The sequence below is a fragment of the Aspergillus pseudonomiae genome, assembly GCF_009193645.1.
Source record: "Aspergillus pseudonomiae strain CBS 119388 unplaced genomic scaffold BDV37scaffold_4, whole genome shotgun sequence".
NCBI classification, from domain to species: Eukaryota; Fungi; Ascomycota; class Eurotiomycetes; order Eurotiales; family Aspergillaceae; genus Aspergillus; species Aspergillus pseudonomiae.
In genome coordinates, this window is record NW_022475996.1 from 89,033 (window position 1) to 104,913 (window position 15,881).

Here is a 15,881-nt window from a genome sequence, read left to right on the forward strand (position 1 = left end):
TGGGTACGGATTGCGTGTAAAAGAATAGACAACGGGCCATACTCCAAGAAACGACGTATAATTGCAGTTTGTGTCTTTATCATAACTGAAAGCTGAGTCCACCCATAAGGCGAAAGATCGTGGCTTGGCATTTTGGGGAATAGTTTCAGTCAACTTGGCTGGTACTGTAGCCAAACTTCCCAAGTATAAATATTATACATCAACGTTTGACGCTTTTTGTTGAGCCCTCCCTGCGAATGACCATGCCAACCATCACCTCTACTCGCAATATACTCGACGCGGTCGGGAAAACACCATGCGTCGAGCTGCACCACGTGGTTCCAGATGGCTGCGCCCGTGTTTTTGTCAAGCTGGAGGGCTTGAATCCCACAGGCTCCTATAAAGACCGCATGGCCCGTTCTGTGATCGAAGAAGCCGAACGACGAGGTGATCTGAGACCCGGGATGACTGTGGTTGAAGCCACCGGCGGCAGTACTGGGTCTTCACTCGCCTTTGTTTGTGCAATCAAAGGGTACAGGTTCCTTGTTGTATCATCCGACGCGTTCGCAGAGGAAAAGTTGAAGACGATGTCCGCGTTTGGAGCGACGGTGGATATCGTCCACAGCCCAAGCGGGAAGATCACGCCTGAATTGATTCCGGCTATGCGTGACCGGGCGAAGGAACTCTCCCAGGGGGAAGATTACTATTACGCAGACCAGTTCAACAACCCAGATGTCCTTGTCGGTTACGAAGGGCTAGGTCGTGAGCTTCTGGAGCAAATTCCGGAGGGCATTGATGCATTCTGCGGTGCAGTGGGTGGTGCAGGAATGGTCATGGGCGTGGCCAAAGTCTTGAAAGAAAGTCAACCGCACTGCAGGGTGACTGTCCTGGAACCTGCTTCAGCGCCTGCTATCACTAAAGGCCACGGCGGCCTACACTCGGTGGAAGGTATTGGAATTGGATTCCTTCCACCGATCTTGGACAAACAGCTATACGACAGTGCCCTTGCAGTTGAGGAATCGGAGGCCCGTGCCATGTCACGGCGCCTGGCAAAGGAAGAGGGCATTTTGGCAGGGACCTCTACAGGCCTCAATGTAGTAGCCGGGATTGAGCTGGCAAAACAACTAGGGCCTGGAAAAGTTGTGGTTACCGTTGCTTGTGACACGGGTCTGAAATATGTGCGAGGCAACCTCTACACAGCGGAGTAAAAAGCCTTATTTTTGTTCTTTTAAGATCCAGATGAGTGGACAAGTGTTTACTGCAATGAAATGTTAAGCTAAGCTTACATTTCGAGTCTTTGGTTCAGTAGATAATCCCATGTAATAGCCGAGTTCATTCCTTTTCTCTATACCCCAAACTGCCAAGACATGGTCCTCCTAGCTGTGGATCTGTAATGGAAAACCCTTGGAAATGAAAGCTAGTAAATGCTTACCATAGTAGCCGACCGTAACCAGGTAACCCTAATAATAGCGCTAGCTATTCGGCTCTATTGTGCAATAGCTGGTGTTGAAAAACGTTGTTTCGGAACTCACCGAACAGGAATTGTGTTTCAATCGTCATGATGTATATTGAACACCAGAATTTCCTTCTCGGCCCAGAGCACTTCCTATGGGGTCCTACATTTCACCTGAATTCAAGAAAGTCTGGGCGATTTAGAGACATTCGAGGACAGCCTCCCAAACAGCAGCGGCCTTAGAGAACCTGGTGACTTGGAACGACTCCATTGATCGGCTTCTACGATGGTGTTCTTCTTGCTTTGTCTTTGTCTTCCTTGGTGTTGGGATTGTACAAAACTTCTCAATCCAGACCAGACCCCATTCATCCTCATACAAGCATGTGTAACAAGCTTTGCAGTATTCCCAATAATCCGGATACCACCCTGCTTGTGCCCCATCCACAATGGCAAGAATACGCGCTGGTCCTGTAGTAGACACGATTATGTTGCCTCGATGAAGGTCCGCATGAGTAAATTTTATCTCCCCAGTGTCTGGCAGAAACTCTCTATAGGGATCTTTGTACCTATTTAACATAGGAAAACGCGACTGCGGTAAGAAAGAAAGCCAGTCATTAAATTCCCCAATGCTGGAGAAGGCCCCGGCTTCCCGCCCTTCTTGGAAGACATATTCTAGAAGTCGCTTCTGCCTAAGAGATCCTAGAGAAAGCTCTGTTAAACCATCCTGTACCTGGCACCCCAAGTTGGCTTTGGACATACCAATATACTTGTTTGAAGATTCTTGTTCGAGTTGACGTAGATCACCGATGATCTGATATAGTTGGTCACAAAGTGTATTTTTATCCAGAATACTCAGCTCATCCCAACAGTCCAGCAAAGTCTGCCCTGAAATAAGCTCCATATAGATAAAAACATTGTTCTCTTGATCAATTCGCCATCCAACAACTTCCGGGACGGGGACACTCTCTTGGAAAGTCCTCCTAATGAACCGAAGACATCGGGCTTCTGCAATTGTAACATAAGGACCGAATTTGACGATAAGTCCGAGAATGTTACAGGCCGTGGTTGAGAGCTTGTGGACGCGTCTCCAGATAAAGCCTTCACCTCCGCCGGTGTTGGAAGGTGTCGATTTGGTGACCTAAAGAAAGATGATTCGAGAAAGTCCATCTCTCGTTCATTCCCTTCCGACAAATTAAAGGACTGTAGCTCGTTGATCCTCTCCATCTTGTGAGTATTCTCAAACACGGAGTCCTGATTATCTAGTGTCTTCGGCTCCTTTTGTGTACGCGTTAAATACTCCGGATCGCGACCTTACCGTTCCGGGACTACGGCTTGTATAATGTATGATAAAATTATAGAACCCCTGCATGCTAATTGCTCTAAGAATTGCCAGCGCTCCAAAGTTCATTCTACTAAGATAAGTTAATATGACTTGCCGCAGCCGTACAAGCATTTCAACAAGAGTACCACAGACCGTCATCACTGAGCCATAAGGGTATTTTCCTTGAAATTGACGAAACAAACATCCACAATCCTTTCTACGATGGCCAGAATATTTCTCATCCTGCAGCTGCACCGAAAGAAGAACAGAGATTATGTCCATGCAGTGGTATGCATCTTAGGCTTCATATATTGTTGTCTATATCCAAGCCTCAGTAGCATTTTGGATCGACTGCTCTAAGCTTGTCCAACCAGGAAGACCTGAAATTCTCTTTAAGAGTTCCTCAGCCCTCTGATTTGCGACCTTACTCATATCTTCGCCAATATTAGGTATATCTTTGATAAATTTCCGCTGTGGATAAAGTCGCCGTAGGACAGCTAGGATATCGTTCCACGAATAGGGGTGTGCAAATGCGAAGAGGCGCTCATTCTGTACATCGGGATAGATAAGGGCAGCAACGTGCACACGTGCATTGTCCTGAACATCAATATAATACTGTGGCGGGTTGTGCTGAAGCTCCCCTTCGCCTGGGAATCCATCCCATACAGCCTTGATCCATCCGCTGCTGCTGCGATATCCCTGATTTTCTGGGGACAGGATTGTACCCGTATTGACGTTCGAGAGTACCGTGTTTAGAACAAAGGGTGGCTTGTCCTCAATGAACTTCCACGCAGCCCGTTCAGCTTGCGTTTTACTAGCGGAGTAAACATCTAGGAGTCGCTGAAATCCTCTGTAAGGAGGTGGCGCCCAGGCAGCTTTAACAGCTGCTTCATTCCAGGTTGTTTTATCTATACTAAATATCTTGTTCGGCTGCGGACTGGCGGCCGCTGTTGAAGATGAGGTGATAGCAACCCGTTGCACCGAGGGTTCGGCGGCGGCCGAAGCAAGTATATTGATAGTTCCATTGACAGCCATAGGGACGGCGATATTAGGGTCGTGAAATTGCCTTACAGGTGCTGCCACGTGGACTATACCGGCCGCATCCTTGACGACCTCATCGAACGCCCCATCGTGGGATATATCGGGAACTTCGGCGAGGGAGAATCGTTCGGACTTTGTACCGAAATAGTCATTCAACCACGAGTCTTTCTCGGCGTGTCTCACAGTGCCCCGGACCTCGTACCCGTGTTGCAGTAGCTGATCAACCACGTGGCTGGCGATATAACCATTAGCTCCTGTCACGACGACAAGGGAGCCTTTGGGGATAGCCAGATCAGTAGTAGACATGATCGGAGTAATATTGGAAGAACGGATGTAGTGTGGGAGGCAGAGCAAGTGTCACGGTATATTTCTGTTCAATGTGGGACAAGTAATAACGACATTATATACGCTTTTCTACACATGTAGACCCTGAGAGCCTAATCTAGAGCATATCAATGACCCAGTTTTGTCATCAAGGGACAACATTCAAATATGTCATTGAGTACGTAAGAATCAATACTATTGACCAGGGAATCGAAGTCTCCTATCAGTGCTATGCATTTTGGGCTGTAACGTTGACCAACAGCCGTCTGAGCCGCCCTCACGCACCAGGCCCGTCACGGAAACAGTAATCTCACCACCATTTAGATGGTAAACTTTATCTAGAGAGAGTTACCTTGGCCCACTTGCCTACTGGGGTGAACAGAGCCCGATAAAAGTCTCCGTATTGAAGATTGTGCATCAGGGCAACATGTCTGGTGGTAACGACAAAGCTTTGAGTTATCCTGGTACCATCTGGAAAGTGTTGAAATGGGGTTGTATGCTGGATACACTATTTCCCCCTATTTGAGTCCTTCATATAGTTCTATTATAACTATCTGACTAACTCCAAGGACCCGTCTATATTACACAGAACAAAGGAATGTCTCTTCTCTCATCAAGTACGCTGATGATCGACATACCTACAAGCGTAGATAACCGGTATATTATGTTATATATCATATGAGTAGACTAGGATATCAGAGTTAGCTGAATAAGTTCCTGAACCATATACATACCCCACTCTACCAGTCACAGGTGCAGATTGTATACAAGCAGCGTTCTGTTATTAAAGGTGACCTTTTCCTGCTTGCGCGCGTGGGCGAAAGCAATAATGGGTCCAGGCTCTTATCCAACCCTTAACGCACGATATACTTGCATCATGCAAGCCTCACAGGACAGTGATGCCCTTTCAGCATCTGATAAATACTACCGACTCCTGTCTTGATGAGAGAGTACGCCGCATATATAGTAACCGTTTTCTTGAATAGCTAATAAGACATTGAATAGCGGACAGCTTCAAGAAGACTTCATCAACCGTGGGTCGGCCCGATATTGAGGACTCGGGAATGGCCGTGTGTGCCCCGAGTGGATCCACCGATGACGCCAAACTGCATTCAAGACAAGGCCAGAGCCTGATATGACATACGGTGGAACCACATCAAAGAAGCCAGAAAACGTTATATAAGGGCATAGAAAGCCTTCGGAATGTGTGTGCCTGGGCTCTTTCCTTATAAAGGAGGAGTTCTCGCTCCTTTTGCTTAGCACGTGTGTGGAACCCCGTTCTAGAATGAACCCTAAATATCAAAGAAGTCGAAAGGTGTCCCTCAAAGAGCGACTATGTCAGGTCACTTGTGGCTGGTACTCAATGTCCATGGCCACGGGTGGTATTGCGGTTAGGTTCAAAATACACCCCACCAGTTCACCGGCCTCGAAACGATGGGAAAGATGTAGCGTCCAAGGCCAAATACAGGGCCTCTGCATGTACAGCAGTCAGTATAGAAGGTTCTAACGATCACCTGGCCAAACATGCCAAGGCTGCAGTAATAGGCTGCCTGAGGCATCAAGCCAACCATGGGAACGCGCATCTTCTTTCTCCAATTCTGTCGCAGGCCTTTTCCTCGACGACCAAAAGTTGCTCAATACGTCTATTCAGTTGATCTGAGCCATAACACTGCGATAGGTTGTGTCGCTAGTTTATTATTGCAAAACTGGTTATTCGAGGCGACCGGCGAAGAATGCTTAACAATGGCGTCAACGACGCCTGGATCCTTGACCAAGGAAAGGGACTATCAATGCGCTTATTGTACTCGGAAATTCCGCAAATTGGAACACTTACAAAGGCACACAAGGAGACGGTAGTATATTCATGCACTAGTTGAGAAGTTTTGATGTCAACCTCCAACCAAGATACCCATGAAAAGCCCTTTAGCTGTCCATGTGGAGCTTGTTTCTCACGACAAGATCTCTTGAAACGCCATGAGCGCATTGTACATGGCACCCCCAGTGATTCTCCTCAGCAGTCAACTTCTGTATACAATATTAGCGAGCAACCGCAGAGGCCCGGCGTAGCTCAACGGCGCGTCAGAGATGCCGCAGCGCATGCGTCGGTCCTTAACCGTACAAACAGCCTCCCATTGAGAGATCATGGCGGCCCTTTCCTTGATGCGCAGCCAGTCAGGTAAGATACAGTCTGTTTGTATGTTCACAGGTGTGTTATGTATGCAGCTAGCCTAACATCGTGGAGGGCTGAGCCTACTCCGCTATCTAGCCGTTTCGAGGCCCTTACAGAAATGCTCCAAATGAATGGTAACTCATATATTATCAAATTTACTAAATATCGAGCTAATACCTATGTTAGACCCCGTACTGGATGGCATTATTGCTGAACCGAGGTCACAGTTTACTACTTCGACTCATGTAGACAACCCTGACCGACCCATCACTCGCAACTTTGCCCAGGGATCCGGTACGCATCAAACTGCACAATTGATTCACGAAGTCCCAACGATATTTCCTGCTCCGCAGATAGCCTTAGGTCGGTATGCTCCCATAAACCACGTAAAGCTAGCCAATAATCGGTATGACATAGGAGCCCAGATTGTTCCGCACTTTACCCATCCTACAGTTGCCGAATACCAGAGGAGCTCATTACAGCAGTCAATAAACGGCTTTGGACTACCTGGATGGAAGCTTCCGTCCAGTGACTCTTTAACCAGATTCTTAGCGGGATATTTCACGGGGTTCTATCCATATGCACCCTTCACTCATGCGCCAACTTTCAGGTTTGACGCATGCTCACCGGAACTTCTTTTAGCTATGTTTGCCATTGGAGCAGCTAATCGCTTCGAATATAATTCTGCAATTAATATGTTCTATGTCTCGAAGGCAATACTACTGGAGCGCCAGCACCAAAGGGAACGCGGTATGCTTGAACGGCTAATGAACCACGGAACGAGCGATGATTTCGTAGAACGAGATTATATGGACGAGGTCCGGTGCTTGCTCTGTCTCATGAGTATTGCGACGTGGGATAAGGACTTGAATCTCAGAAACGAATCACTTGTGTTACGTGGCCAGCTCGCTCATGCCTTGAGACTAAGTGGACTTGAAGAACCATCGGAAGTAATCGATATTCATTGGGAAAACTGGGCTCGCCTAGAATCCGAAAGACGTGCAAAGCTATTTGCATTCTGTTTTCTCAACGTCCAGAGTATCGCGTATAACCTTTCACCGGTCATCTGGAGTCATGAAATCAAGCTGCGCCTGCCTTGCTCTTGTCCTGAATGGACGGCACTGGACGCAGGAACTTGGGCTTTGCTGAGACAAAATACGCCGATTACACAAAATCACTTCCACGCAGCTTTAAAGGATCTGCTATCCCCTTCTCCTTGTAATATCAAGGAGCTCAACCCGACGCCCGTTGCTAATTATACATTGCTGCATGGTCTCATACAAAGCATTGTGTGGGTCCAGATCTTCCCCAAAGATCTAGGGGCTGATCCAGCTTCGGACAGCCGAGTGCTCTTCCGGTGAGTCCGAAACCCTGAATCTTCCTTTAGGCCGTATGTGAAAAGGTCCGATGGCTGATATATACCAAGTAACGCCTTGCACAAATGGACAATATACTGGCAACGGACTCCAGAATCCAATCTGGAGCCATTCGACCCCAACGGGCCATTGCCCTTCATGTCCAGCGCTTGGCTCAGTTTTGCTTACATTCGGAACTGTTCTCAATTCTCTAACTGTCATTCTCGGGAGATATTCTCGTGGAATGTTGCTTCTATCGCCCGTGCTCTTCGTGCCTCGCCATCTGCAAACCACGAATGGGATGAACTGCTGGCAGCCCATCATGCGACTCAATTTATGGGTATATTGGTCAGGCTTGGTATACAATACATCAAACACAATAGGGCATCATTATGGAGTATTGAGGCTGCGTTATGCGGGTTGGAATGTTCTGTTTTCCTTGACAAGTGGCTTCGAGCGTTTAATACAGCCACGAATCCTAAGTTATTAACAGGTTCGTCTTCATTTCTCCTACCTTGCGTTTGAGTCCATGCTTCTCTTGTCGTTTCGTTCCCTGTGATCTGGCCGCGGCTAAGGGAAATCTAACTAATCATGGCAGACCACGAACGTATGCTCCTTGAATGGACTCGAGATATCGTCCACGACGGCTCTATATCTATCAACGGCGTCGACTCGGACATCTCCTCAAGTCGGCCGCAGGATTTAGTCAACTGCACTATCGAGGTTTGGTGTCATCATGCAGGGCGACTCTCCCTGGCCATTTATTAGCATGTTAGGCGATGCTGTAGTTCAATATAAAACAGTCTGTTGCCAGGGCCTGGATCAAACATAACTAGTCGATACCAGCAGGAATTACGAGAGCATATCATTTTCCCGTTCTTCTCACTTTTTGGCTCAGGATAATATTCAATTTAGGCTGTACCAATTATTGTGTATAGATAGACGACCAGGCCATTCTAACCAGTTCATTTTGGCATTACTTTACATATCCTAGCTATCGTTTCCCAGGGAATAGCTCACAATCTATCTTCGAGAATACTCGAATTTCTATCATTCAACATGTCATGAAAGGATACCATATTGAGCACACCCCGCCAATCTAACCCAGACCGTAAATCATTGATCATGTCGAAAGATATCCGGACACCCAGTCGGCTGGCCCTCAGACCTCTTCATGTGCGTAACACCCTTAAGATGAACATAGTTCTGCGCAACATCGTTCGCCGAATCGCGTGACGAGACGTTAAAATAGTTAATTCCAAACCCATTCCCATCAAAGAAGCGCGCCGTGCCCGCAACGACATAGATCGTATAGAAGTCATCAGCAGGATAAATATTCTTCGTCTCATGCCGGTGTCCCACAAGAATATGCCGCACAGCATATCTCCGGATCAGCTCCAAATACTTGCGACGCACGCGCTTTGGAAAAGTCCAATACGAGTCCGGCTCGTCCTCGCGATGCTCAAATGGGAGATGGTGATGCGCGACGACGATCCTTTCGCCTCTGCGCGCGGCGGCTTTGAGCTCACGCTCGAACCATCTCCATTCGTAGGCCGTGTGGTTTTTGAATTCGGCCAAGTCGGTGATCATGGTGATGGAGTTGAGGAGAATAAACCGATACCCATTGTGCGCGAAGCTGCTGTGGTCACTCGTGTTGAAGTCCTGGGTGAACTGTTTCAGCGTGGAGACGTTGTGCACGTCGTGGTTTCCGGGGAGTAGGTGCACAGGCACAGTGAAATTGGGGTATGTTTGCTGGAATGCGGTTATTTCATGGGAATATCTGTCTCGGTGAGTCTTCGCGTCTTGGGAGACAAGAGTGGTGGTCTACTGTACTGACCGGCTGTTGGTTAGGTCACCGACGGCAATGCAGAAGTCGAAGTCCTCCGCGTTGACTTGCTCCGCGGCAAGTTGCATTCGGTGCACGTCATTCTTCCAACCATCCTGGCCGAAACCAAGCTGGATATCGCCCAATTGGCAAAATTGGAAAGGAGTGAAGTGATTGGCACGGATAACTATGCATGTATCAGCCTCTGTCCAAAGACGCCGCAGAAGAGTGAGATTCTTACCTGAGGGTGTCGGTTGGAAAACGCCACCACTCAAGCCGCTCATGAATGCGCCCATACTCCCAATGAGGGGGGGGGAAGTTCCCAGACTTGAATTGAGCGAGTCGGTGCGATACGAGATTTCGCCCTTGATCCACGTGGGAGGTGATGTTTATCCCGGTCAACACAGGAAGCCAATCACACGTGTCACGTTCCTCTTCTAGCCCTCATCCGATGAATTTATGTCAAGAAGCTATTGCGCCATTGGACGATATATGGCAGTTTTATAGCGGACAAGAGCTCTGGCTTCAAGATAGATCGACAGACGAACGAAGAATCAATTGATTCAATGATGACGTGAGAGGTTTAATTGACCAACCACGTCCGCTGAAGTCTTGGCTCTTGGCTGATCCAAAATAAAGCGAAAGGCTTTTCTGCGAGAGAGTCAGGACACTAAAATCACCCAAATAGCAGGTGTTGGGTCTGTACAAACTAATTCAGGGAGAGTGTGTGTCTCACAAGGGCAGTCTGTCAGCTCGATTGTTGTGGTTGCCTTGTTGTCCAACCCGAGAGCAGCGTCACGTGAGTTGTAATGTCTCATAATAGGCGTTGTTATAGGTAACATTCTCAAGATCCTGGTCAGAGCGCTAGCAATTATATCGGCAAAGTGAACTATATAATGGTAGTCGTATTCTTATATGGCTTGTCACTTGTCCTGAGCTAATCTTGTACCTCCCCTCCACAACGCCGGCAGGTATAAACATGCCAAGACTGCACAAATGTTTGGAGGGCTCCAGTTCAGAAATATATATCACCCCACCAGTACAGCACACTCCTAACAGTAGTGGTCAAACGCTCTATCCAGTACCACTGCGGCATTGTGTTGCAAGCACCAAGCCCGGAAAGCTATTCGCCAATGTAGCTGTAGACCCGGTTCAATACTGCCAATTTAATTTGGCTTTGTTAGGGCTTGGAGTCTGTAAAAATGATAGCATGTGATCTGCAAGCTAGCTGGATGAAGGAGGGAGAAACATAATTGCAAAGCTCCGCTCTGCAAATAAGGGCCTTTATGTGTGCTCGGCATTGGCCGTGGCCGGCTTTGTGGAGCCGGAGACTGAATATCACTACAAAAGACATCTACGATTGCCGAATCGTAAAATAAGCGGTTGCGGTGAGAATTTGCCAATGTTTTAACGCCTTAGACATACGGGACTTGACATCCAAGCCTTGGCGGGTTTCAGAAAGCCAGGATAATTCCAGAGCGATAGGACCAGAAGATGCTACTTAGCCATTCAGCGAACGATGCATGCTAGATCAGCGGTATTCAGGCTTCGTTGGAGCAAGCATGATAGCCAAGGACAAACGGCCTTCGTACAGCGATGGCTACAATGTGACATGGTGGATAGGGTTGCAGGCTCAGACTGAGATGTGGTCCCTGAAGAAACGGCATTGCGGTTCGGAATACCGCGTTTCCAGCGGGAAATTAACAGGGGGATGAGAAAGATCAAAAGCTATTAAATGAATTCTAGAAACAACCTCACTGGGGCTGACAACTTGGGTCAAAACGGTGGCTTCAGGAGGGGCTGTTGTATAGGAAGACTGATCATAATGTGCAGTCTAGCCAGAGATCGATGCCGGTTTTACCCCAGCCTGTGCTAGCAGTATCGGAATTTTGGGTAACGAGGAAGCACAATTAGTGCCTTGTTCGGATCTCGGGACCAAACAGAATCGCATAAATTGTCCAAGTCGCTGTTGCAGAAGTGGTCAAGGCAAACCTATGAGCAATTAATTGAGTAAGATCCCGCAAATTTGTGAACCCGCTAACCTGTTGACCCCACTTCGAGTTGGGTGAAAATGTGCTCATTTCAACTCAACGATAATTTGTCGTTTCTGCCAACATATAACGGTCCACATACCCGTACTTTCTGTTGCAGCAAGTGGTAAAGAGGCCAATCATACCGTTTAGAAAGGAGTACCTGTAATGCTCGGCCATGAAAACCGAAGTCCTCACTATCTCTGCCAAGAAAAGTATCGTCTTAGGGAAATTAGCAAATATCCTGCTCAAATATGTGTAGAGTATTTCCACCACAAGATATGATATATAGAGCCTTGCCCTTTACCTGCAGAGGTCTCTGGGTAGATAATGGACCTGGAAAGAAGGGAAGGGTATAGACAGATCGTATCGACAGGATGCTCGGTCATATCTATTCTCTTGCGTCTAGCATTCTGTTGCTGACGCTTGTTTGCCCAGTATATTCAGCAAATGGATTTGTTGGTTATTGGATATCCATGTACAAACCTCCGTGTGCACATGCCTGCCGCTCATCCATCACAAACCCGTTGAACTGCTCGACGAGCCCAGATGATGGTTTGCACGTTACATGGAACGTCGAGAAGTCTCCTGGGCCAGAATGTTATGCGACGAACGATGCCTTCTTGCAGACCCTAGCGTATTGCCTATACTCTCACTGTCAGATGATACCTAACTCTACACTGCAAAGATACTGGGAGATGAACGTTGCTGGCAGTGAAAAGGACCAGCCACTGCCCAAACAGGCTTACCAACAGGCACTGAACAGTATCGGTTCCAGGCCTAATACCACGGCCAATGCATCCACGGTGTTGGAGTCAGCGTCACTTGTGTCTGAGGAACTGTACGATCTCAATTGGCGCACATTGGCGGTCTTTGAGAAAGCAGAAGCAACACATGAGAAATATGGGTGAGTTCAGAGTCCAGTTAGACAAAAGTAACCTGCTAAGTGGGTATTTTGAATCCATGCAGACTGGTCCTTCTCTTGACTGGAGCAATTATACCCATCGGGCTCTCATTTGCACGCTTTATTCCCCTTCCCACCAGACTGAAGACGAGTTTCCAGGCATACGTGATCGCCCCTCCGCTCATTGGCCACCGACACACAGTTCCCTTATTCAACACGTTCAACATGCCCACGAGAGGACAAGCGCTGTTTATCGCCTATCTAATAATAATCAACGTGGTTTTATGTGCGGTAGGCTTCAGCTCAGCTGACCCCAGTGCGTGGTACTCTTCCAACCGTCGCGAGATCGTCACATACGTTAGTAACCGCGCTGGGATCCTAAGCTTTGCAAACATCCCACTACTGGTTCTCTATTCCAGTCGCAACAATATCTTGCTCTGGGTAACTAACTGGTCCCACTCAACCTTCTTGCTACTCCACCGCTGGATTGCTGTGATTTGCGTTATCGAAGCATGCCTCCACTCTGCCATTTACTTGCAAATATACAGCGCACAAGGCGAGCACTCCAGCGAAAGCAAGCTCGCATACTGGTACTGGGGTGTTGTCGCCACGCTGGCGATGGTCCTCATCGTCCCAGCGTCAATGCTGCAAGTACGCAAACGTTTTTATGAGTTCTTCCTTGCCTGGCACGTGGTATTCTTCCTGTTAGCGATGGTCGGGTGTTGCCTACATATTTTCTACCGATATAGCTTTCAATGGGGATATGAGAACTGGATATACATGGCGTTGGCGATCTGGGGCTATGAGCGGGGGATGCGCATTCTGCGGTTTGCTAGAAATGGGATCCGCTCTGCTCACGTTTCCATCGTGGATGATGACTATATTAAGCTCGAGATTCCAGGAGTTGCGGCCGAGGGTGATGTGTATCTTTACTTCCCGACCTTGACGTGGCGAATCTGGGAGAATCACCCCTTCTCAGTGATGACAGATGTCTGCTGTGAGAGTGATACGGAGCCGTCGACTACAGCGATCACAACCGAGAAGGAGAGACTTCCTGTTGACTTGACTGAGAAAGCAGGAAGTCTAGACAAGATATCTCTACCCGAATCATCAAATTCACCATGCCAACGAGGGTTGGTGTTTTATATTCGAACCCAGTCGGGCATCACCAACTATCTCCGCGGCCCAAGATCAAAATTCCCAGTTCTTATCGAGTCTTCGTACCGTCCTGTGGCCCTTTCAAGACCCAATGCCTCAGATATGACGAATATTATTGCGATCGCGGGTGGTGTTGGCATGACGGCGTTGGCGCCCATATTGATGCGTCACGAGGGTTGGCATAGGTTATTCTGGGCAGTGCGCAGTAAGCCCTTGGTCAATTCCGTGGTAGTCTCGCTTGGTGCAGATCGATTCGATCGATTAAATCCTGTGGTTTTCCAGGATAGTCGTATGGATATCCCTCGCATTCTACGGGAGGAAGTCTCGAGGTGTGCGGGAACGGAGGTCGCTGTGATTGTCAGTGGTCCACCAAGGATGGCGGACGAGGTACGACTTGTTGTAACACGACTGATGAGGGAGAATCCAGCGGTGAAGCTAAAACTAATAGAAGAGTCTTTCAGCTGGTAGTCTGAAGTCTATAGAAAATGTCATTTTTGTTGTATAGATTCCATTTTAGGCTTGGTAAGCGTCTTTGTAGGACTCCGTCAGAGCCGAGGCAATTCGTCTCTGGTAAATAACGATGATGAGAGCTTGTTACAGATTATTGTACCTCTATTACGTTCGACAAATTCTTTGAGCTCTGTGTTCTACGACAGAATTGAAAAATTGGTGGAATCGATCAACTACCTGATAGGATTGGCTCTGGAGCCGTGCCAGGAGGATTACAAGCAGCAAAACCCTGTGGTAGGCTGCTTCATAACCACCCTTCATCTGTTTCAGAATTGGATACTAATAATTCACAGGATGTGCTGGGGCATATGGTAAAGATGAGCCTATGGATCTTTTCCGAAAGACATAACAAGGGAGATTCTTTGCACGCTTATTGGTTGTTCCTTCGTGCTACCCTGTGAGGGATCAATTGGGCATTATCAAAAAACGTAGCATTCTATGCCCTTCAATGTCAATTGCAATTATTTGGCGCTGTGACTATGCTACTCCCTTGCCTCCCTTGCACGGAAGTCCTGAGTATCGAACCCGATGCGGCCATTTGGGAGGATTTCCAACACGTCACCTATACATCCTATTGTTAAACGCAGTTTTATAATCCATAATGCAGGAGACTCACCCAAGTCGTACTGTGTCCTATGACCCCATTTCTTTGTGACTGGATCCTGTGCCCTTATACCACTGCCAGGCTTGCTATTCTTACACCAACATGAAAAATTATTCTCACCCTCTTTGGTACCTCGCGTGTATTTGCAACCCCAGCAGAGTGCAGATAAGGGACCATACCGACTAGTACCATACGTCAATAAGCAAGATTGATTGCTATACGTAAGAGATGTACATACTCATTCCCTCTGAGGGGCCCTCCTTTCGACTTATCCCAGCCAAGGAACCAGTCCAGATTGACGCTCGAGCTCTGCTCTTTCGGCTCATCTTGGTTCTTGCCTGAAGAATCCTTGGAATGGTCCGGATCATTTTTCGGGTCATCAGTGCAGATAACGTCCAGATAGACATACACACTCCCTGCGTCATCGTAACGAGACAGTTCACGTACCCTAATCTCACGACATCTCTTTTCCAGTAATGCCTTCCGAGAAAGTGGGGGTTGGGCTTTGTCGACGCCGGCTTTGGGACCTGGCTTAGGGCTTCCTGGAGGGCTTTCTGGATAGTTTCCTGGCATGTCTCCCTCGGAGGACCCGGCTGCGCCTTGACAAGCAGCAAATCCTGCTAGGAAAAGAGCAAGTATAGCAAAGGTCTGTCGCATTTCCGCCGATGAAAGCAAGGGTTTGCAGTGATGTTCAAGTCAAAAGCAAACGGTAGGAAGCAATAGGAAGACTACTTGGATGACACTCCGTTTCGCTTTATAGATAATGGTGGATTGTAAACCTCCATTGTCGCCATGAGCTATTTAATATAGATACTATACTGCGTATGAGCTATTTCCTCTCCTTATTCTATTCTATGTTTGCCTTTTTAACTTTGTTGGTCAAACGGGCTAGGGCACTGGGCAAAGACTCGTTACACTGACCAGATAACCCCCACAAAGAGTTCCAGAGATTCGACTGATATTTCCAACATATACTTACCTTGTACGAATGACCATTCAAGTAGTCATACTTCGTAAGACTTGAACTGGACGTGCTGCTTACCAGAACGAGGTAAGTGCAAATCGATACAAGCCCGAAGCCTGCCCCCTAGTGCTCGCTGTCTCCGTTTAATACTCAACAACCCGAGGATATTAATGTTTATATTCTGCACCCAAATCTCCGACTGGTTCCATATTGCTAGAACATACGTCCAGTAATAGCACCACT

General features: G+C 47.7%; 8 protein-coding genes across 8 annotated transcripts; 4 read left to right on the forward strand and 4 right to left on the reverse strand.

Annotated features, from left to right (window-relative positions):
- Nucleotides 1–91: 91 nt before the first annotated feature.
- On the forward strand, nucleotides 92–1,329 carry BDV37DRAFT_237483 (PLP-dependent cysteine synthase family protein). The gene has a single exon (XM_032080732.1). The coding sequence runs from the start codon at nucleotides 237–239 to the stop codon at nucleotides 1,185–1,187; it is 951 nt and encodes a 316-aa protein (XP_031946193.1). The 5' UTR covers nucleotides 92–236; the 3' UTR covers nucleotides 1,188–1,329.
- Nucleotides 1,330–1,528: 199 nt separating this feature from the next.
- On the reverse strand, nucleotides 1,529–2,656 carry BDV37DRAFT_268081 (phosphotransferase enzyme family protein; the record flags this gene model as incomplete). Its single annotated transcript, XM_032084117.1, has 4 exons — nucleotides 1,529–1,585; nucleotides 1,788–2,131; nucleotides 2,192–2,412; nucleotides 2,469–2,656. The coding sequence occupies 4 exons, from the start codon at nucleotides 2,654–2,656 to the stop codon at nucleotides 1,529–1,531; spliced, it is 810 nt and encodes a 269-aa protein (XP_031946194.1).
- A 415-nt stretch (nucleotides 2,657–3,071) lies between these two features.
- Nucleotides 3,072–4,100, reverse strand: BDV37DRAFT_268082 (uncharacterized protein; the record flags this gene model as incomplete). Its single annotated transcript, XM_032084118.1, has 1 exon — nucleotides 3,072–4,100. The coding sequence occupies one exon, from the start codon at nucleotides 4,098–4,100 to the stop codon at nucleotides 3,072–3,074; it is 1,029 nt and encodes a 342-aa protein (XP_031946195.1).
- A 1,264-nt stretch (nucleotides 4,101–5,364) lies between these two features.
- On the forward strand, nucleotides 5,365–5,736 carry BDV37DRAFT_237484 (uncharacterized protein). Its single transcript, XM_032080733.1, has one exon. The coding sequence runs from the start codon at nucleotides 5,404–5,406 to the stop codon at nucleotides 5,623–5,625; it is 222 nt and encodes a 73-aa protein (XP_031946196.1). The 5' UTR covers nucleotides 5,365–5,403; the 3' UTR covers nucleotides 5,626–5,736.
- A 356-nt stretch (nucleotides 5,737–6,092) lies between these two features.
- On the forward strand, nucleotides 6,093–8,411 carry BDV37DRAFT_278393 (uncharacterized protein; the record flags this gene model as incomplete). Its single annotated transcript, XM_032086042.1, has 6 exons — nucleotides 6,093–6,145; nucleotides 6,202–6,294; nucleotides 6,361–6,422; nucleotides 6,475–7,645; nucleotides 7,715–7,983; nucleotides 8,242–8,411. The coding sequence occupies 6 exons, from the start codon at nucleotides 6,093–6,095 to the stop codon at nucleotides 8,409–8,411; spliced, it is 1,818 nt and encodes a 605-aa protein (XP_031946197.1).
- Nucleotides 8,412–8,595: 184 nt separating this feature from the next.
- Nucleotides 8,596–10,144, reverse strand: BDV37DRAFT_237486 (metallophosphoesterase family protein). The gene is made up of 3 exons (XM_032080734.1): nucleotides 9,710–10,144; nucleotides 9,481–9,655; nucleotides 8,596–9,423 (listed from the first exon to the last, which is right to left on the reverse strand). The coding sequence occupies exons 1-3, from the start codon at nucleotides 9,762–9,764 to the stop codon at nucleotides 8,760–8,762; spliced, it is 894 nt and encodes a 297-aa protein (XP_031946198.1). The 5' UTR covers nucleotides 9,765–10,144; the 3' UTR covers nucleotides 8,596–8,759.
- Nucleotides 10,145–11,735: 1,591 nt separating this feature from the next.
- Nucleotides 11,736–14,385, forward strand: BDV37DRAFT_294468 (putative ferric-chelate reductase (Fre2); the record flags this gene model as incomplete). The annotated part of the gene is made up of 5 exons (XM_032089638.1): nucleotides 11,736–12,405; nucleotides 12,468–13,399; nucleotides 13,793–13,947; nucleotides 14,078–14,082; nucleotides 14,364–14,385. Exons 1-5 carry the CDS (start codon nucleotides 11,876–11,878, stop codon nucleotides 14,383–14,385), a joined length of 1,644 nt encoding a protein of 547 aa, XP_031946199.1. The 5' UTR covers nucleotides 11,736–11,875.
- Nucleotides 14,386–14,552: 167 nt separating this feature from the next.
- BDV37DRAFT_278396 (uncharacterized protein) lies at nucleotides 14,553–15,331 on the reverse strand (the record flags this gene model as incomplete). The annotated part of the gene is made up of 3 exons (XM_032086043.1): nucleotides 14,553–14,632; nucleotides 14,687–14,856; nucleotides 14,913–15,331. 3 exons carry the CDS (start codon nucleotides 15,329–15,331, stop codon nucleotides 14,553–14,555), a joined length of 669 nt encoding a protein of 222 aa, XP_031946200.1.
- Between the last annotated feature and the right edge of the window lie 550 nt (nucleotides 15,332–15,881).